This window comes from Pygoscelis adeliae, unplaced genomic scaffold, assembly GCF_000699105.1.
Source record: "Pygoscelis adeliae isolate BGI_AS28 unplaced genomic scaffold, ASM69910v1 Scaffold597, whole genome shotgun sequence".
Lineage (NCBI taxonomy): Eukaryota > Metazoa > Chordata > Aves > Sphenisciformes > Spheniscidae > Pygoscelis > Pygoscelis adeliae.
This window is the reverse complement of record NW_008825148.1, coordinates 294,186-299,158: the sequence shown is the minus strand read 5'-3', so window position 1 is coordinate 299,158 and position 4,973 is coordinate 294,186. Positions and strand designations below refer to the sequence as shown.

At 56.8% G+C, this 4,973-nt stretch overlaps 1 protein-coding gene across 1 annotated transcript in view; it reads right to left on the bottom strand.

The window, feature by feature from the left end:
• The window catches only part of SFRP1 (secreted frizzled-related protein 1), a 20,325-nt gene that overhangs the window by 12,449 nt on the left and 2,903 nt on the right, over positions 1-4,973 (bottom strand). Inside the window, exon 2 of the mRNA XM_009328307.1 lies at positions 4,544-4,967. Within this exon, the coding sequence (XP_009326582.1) occupies positions 4,544-4,967 (424 nt within the window). The remainder of the gene's footprint in view (positions 1-4,543; positions 4,968-4,973) is intronic.

The following is a 4,973-nucleotide window of genomic DNA, read 5'->3' as shown; positions in this document are numbered from 1 at the left end:
GGCAAACAAACAACGTGAAAGCCCCCCCTGCGGCCCCCCGGTGAGCTTTCCAGACAACCAACATAAAAAAAAAAAAAAAAAAAGGAAAATAAGACTCATTGTTCCCTGGTGAAAACACAAGCTTTGTTTTAGCTGCGCTATGGCAGTCCCTGGGAATGCTATGGTACACCCAGGATGGCGGGGACCCCCACCTTGCTACGGCAAGGGCCCGGAGCCAGCAGCCATCGCGCGTGGGCTGGAGTCACTGCAGCCACGCTGGGTAGCTCCTTCCACGGAGCAGCACATCCGTCCCCCTTCCCATCTTTTTTTCCAGCCACACTGCAAGCGCGTCCTGCCAACGCTCCTCTCGCCACGGAGAAGAACTTCCCTGCGGCTCTGCTGATGCCCCAGGCAGGGCGAGCGCTGCCAGCCATCCAACGCAGCATGAGCAGCAGCCTCACCCGCGCACACATCCCACTGCCAGGCTGACGCATCCCTGCACCAGGGCCAAGCCCCTGGCATGCCACCCCATGCCGGGAGGACCCCCTTGGCCTGGCGAGTGGCAGCAGGCACCCAGTGCTCACCCCAGCTGTGCGCCAGGCAGTTCCATGTGAGGGAACCATCCTCCAGCCCTGCCTCCCGCAGCCCCGTCGCAGTTTGGATGTGCTTGCAGGGCTGCCAGGGGACACTGTCCTGTGCCAAGGGGAAGGGAAATGCTCCTCTCCCCAAGGGACACCCCATCACACCAAGGTCAGGAACAGGAACACCAGGGGCCCGACCAGCTCCCACACAGCTCTGCGCCCCAGGAAAACTGCTGTTTCGTGGAGCCACAGCTATCCCGAAACTGCCTGCCCTCACACCCCTCCTGAGGCACCATGGCCAGTGTCTTCCAGCCCACAGCACTGCCCAGGACTTCACCTTCCCCTTCCCACATTATCCCAGGCTGAAGGAGCCAAGAAGAAGCCCAGCCACGATTCGGGTCCTCCCACCTCAGGCAGTCCCCGCTGCAGCAGCCCAGAGGCAGCCATGCCAGCACACAGCTGGCTGTACTGCACCTCGCAGCACCCCGCCACAGCTCGCAGTATCAGGCACAGCTGCCTGCCTCCTAGCCTACTGCAGTTTGGCTGGGGCCCGTCTTCTGCAGTTGACAGCTCTACTCCAAGCACAACCTTAGCCTGCTTCCAACTCACTTTTTCCCTGCTGACCATTTTCTAATGCCTGGCTTTAGAGCCAGCTTACTCCAGGGGCAGGAGAAGGAATGTGTAATGCTATATTAATCAGCAACTCCCCTGATGCATCCTGTGGGCCTGCAGGCTTTACCGCCTCGTGCTTAAGGAGAAAGGAATTCAGCAGGTCAGCTCTTTGAGAGGCAGAAACAAATTCCAATTTCAAGGTGTTAATGGGGAAAAATACTGAAAGGGCTCGTTCTTATTAGTGCCCAGAGAAAAGGGGGGACACTGCTGGGTTCTGAACCTCTTTGAATCAACAGGAAACACACCCCAGTGCCCAAGACCAAAGGGGCTCCAGGAGCCGGCGCTCATGGAAGATGCACACAAACCGTGGACGGGGTCTCCCACGGCAGAGCCCCAGGCAGAGGGGAGGACCCGGCATGCACAGGGACAAGGGCTGAACCACAGCAGCACAAGCATGCTCACCCAGACACACCCCTCATCTGCACGAGGTGGCAGTGCCAGCGGGCAAAGCGCTGGGCACCTCGCTGCGTCCAGCCCCTGCCATCACTGCAGGCCACGCGCAGATCTTCTGCAGAGTGCGGGAGCAGGAGCATTAGCGCAGGAGACCTGGCTGTGTTGGTTTACATTACAGCAGCGGTCACAATTAACTTTACGTTTGCCCTGTTCACTCTAAGCTGTTTGGGGCAAGAGCGTCCCAGCACACAGTGTACGCGGCACACAGAGCTTCACCAACCAAAGGTTACTCGTAGGAGAACACACGCCTCTGCCACAAACCAGCATCAACATCATGAAAGCTGGCACACCTAAGGGCAGCAGGTCCAGCCCAGCAGATTACTGGGGGGCCTGGCCTTCTCACCTTGAAGAAGCATTTTCTAGCAAGATTGGTCGTCCCCTCACAGAGATGTGCCCCAGCTGGTGCGATGGGCTCATGGAGCTTGGCCAGACACCTCTGGAGCTGCTGGGGCTCAGCTACAGCACATGCAAGGGTTTCTCTTGAAATACTTTCAAGCAGCCAGGGGATGTGAAGATGGCTGCTTATGCTTTTCCACTGAATGCTGAACAGAGTTCACATTTGCATGACACTTTTAAAGACTTACTTTCTGTAAACATCCTTGTGAACAAATTGGTCATTTAAAAGTGCTTGGGACATAAGTTTTGCAAAGCCATTTAGCAGACAGCAGTTTATCTGAGTGGCTGCAATACTTCCTTGCAATACTTGCCCAGCTCCGATTTACAGTTCACTTGAAGAACAAGTTAATACACCCTAAAGTTTGTGCAGAATGAGGCCTCTCTGCATGCCAAACAGGACCAGCAATAGATCCACAAAGGACTTAAACCTGAGCTGATGTCATTTCTTGTAATAACATCACTTTAGCGATGCCTGTGAACGACAGCATGGTGTCCAAATACTGTGCAGATGGGCACGTTAGCAGCACCAAAAGAAAGCAGTAATGTCCCACCCCAATGCTGCTGTCAAGACAGGTCTGAAAGGTGATCAGAATGTTAGTTGTTAAACTACACAAGGGAAAACTTAGCAGATGCTGCTCACCTAGAAGACTGTTCCTGGATCTTGAGTCACTAATGTGTCTTAGAATGAATGACCAGCAAACAGCTCAAACTCCGTTTCAGACCTGGGAAGGGGCAGCTCTATAGCAAGCAGCTCAGACACAGCTGCCCCAGGAGCATGCTTGGCTGCAAGTCCCCAGGAATAAAAGCAACCTTTGTACCCGCAACACAGGACATGACTGCGGTCTTGACCAAAGGTCTAGGTTCACACAGGACAGATGATTTTAGAGCCCTCCTGGAAAACAAAGAGCTTCCTCCAGCAATCACATCAGTAAGTGCAAGCCACGGCAAGGAAGCCAGCGTGGCTATGCTGCTGTCGGCGCCGCACAGAGAGAGGATGGGTCCCCGAGAGTGAGAGCAGCCAAACCTCACCCCCTGGCACGGGTACACACTTCACACCGAGACACGACAGAATCTGCCACTGCTGAGACACGACAGTTTGCCTGTACAGCTCCGGCGGGTGTCGAGCTTAGGTGTCCCTCACTGCCTGCCCCCAGGCAGGCTGCCTGCCTGCAGCAACTGTTCCGTCCCACTCAAGCCATCGGTCTCCGCTTCCTTCTGCGTACCCCCGCACTGGCTCCTGGGGACACCCCCAGTGTGTCACCCCTCTGCTGCAGGATGTACTCCCTTCCTGCCCCGTAACTGAAGGGCTCCCTGAAGTACGAGTCCCGCTGGGATGAGTGGGATAACACTGCACAGTTCCCAGCAGGCTGGACGAGAGGGCTCCCAGCCGAGCACGACTTACAGCCTTTGTCTGCAAAGGTAACTGCACGTGAGCAGCCGCAACCTTCCCTCCAGATGAGCTCCAGACACAGCATAGAAGCTACGGGAATCGCTCAGCCTCACGCATGGCTCCCACATCCCTGAGCTCCTCCCAAGTGCCTGCACTATCCCCTCGTGAAATCGGGAGTGCCCATCCCTTTCAATGAAGCTCCGGACGAAGGAAAGCATTACACTCTTTTATAGCCCTCTGCCTTCTCCCTCTACAAATATTCCTCCTGCCAGCCTTTCAAAACACTCCGATGCAGAATGCCGAAGCAACACCAGGACATTGATTTATTTTAAAAGTTTTCAGCAACAAGCCAGACTCATTGCAACTCACACAAACAAGCCAGTCTGGCACCAAACAGACCTGCCGCACATAATGGAAACAAACAAGAACCACATCCACTTTCCCCAGTCATTTCTTCATAAATCTCTTGCCCCCTTGCCAGCACACAGCCCCACCTGAGACAGCAGGGCTGGATTTTCACTGCACACGCAGCCACCAGCTGCCCAGCCTCTTGCCCCAGGACTGCTCGGGAAGTTAGGTGCCCCATCAGGGTTGCTGTCACCATTTACTCCAGTCAGGCAGCGCTTTCTGCCGTGGGAGGACCATGCGTTCTATTGCTGCCAAGAACAGCCCCACAGGAGTCAGGCTTGGGAGAGAAACTGCTACCAGGGCTGTGCAGCACCTGGAGGAGGGTCAGAGCCCTGGTCCATCAGGGGCCGGAGCCCAGCCCTGGTGCCTGCACAGGGATCAGAGCAGCCATGCACCCACTGTGCCCTGGCACCACCTGCTCCCGGGCTCAGATCCAGGACAGAGGCGAGGAACTGGCAGGGCATCCTGCCTTCCTTGGGACAGGAGCGCTTGCAGAGTGCTCAGAGGCTGGAGGAGGACTGCTGCCGAGAAACAGAGTTCAGGTGAGCCTCCTCCTGCCGCAAGACCCCCTTCAGTGCCACACAGCCCTTCCTGGGCTAACGCCTGCCCCATCAGCTCAAAGAAAAGCACCACGAGCAGGGCCATGGCACTGGTCACTCCTTACCTTTGGGCCTGGAGACCTCGGTGGCGTTGGGAGCTGTCATGGCAATGCAGACATCGTCCTGGGGGAACTGGTCACACTTGAGCATCTCGGGCCAGAAGAAGCCAAAGAACTGCATGACGGGCTCGCAGGAGTCGCGCACGGCCTCGCAGAGCCAGCGGCACGGGTAGACCGGCCGGTCCAGGCAGACAGGGGCAAAGAGGGAGCAGAGGAAGACCTGGGTGCCCATGTGGCAGTTCTTGTTGAGCAGCGGCACCCAGCTGCTCGCCTGGTGTTTCACCTCAGCCATGGTCTCGTGGTCCAGCAGGTTGGGCAGCACCATCTTGTCATAGCCCACGCTGTGGCAGAGCCGCAGGTCGGCGGGGATGGCCACGCACTGGTGGGGCTTGGCGTAGAAGCGCCCACCCGGGTAGGGGCCCAGGTCAGACTGGTA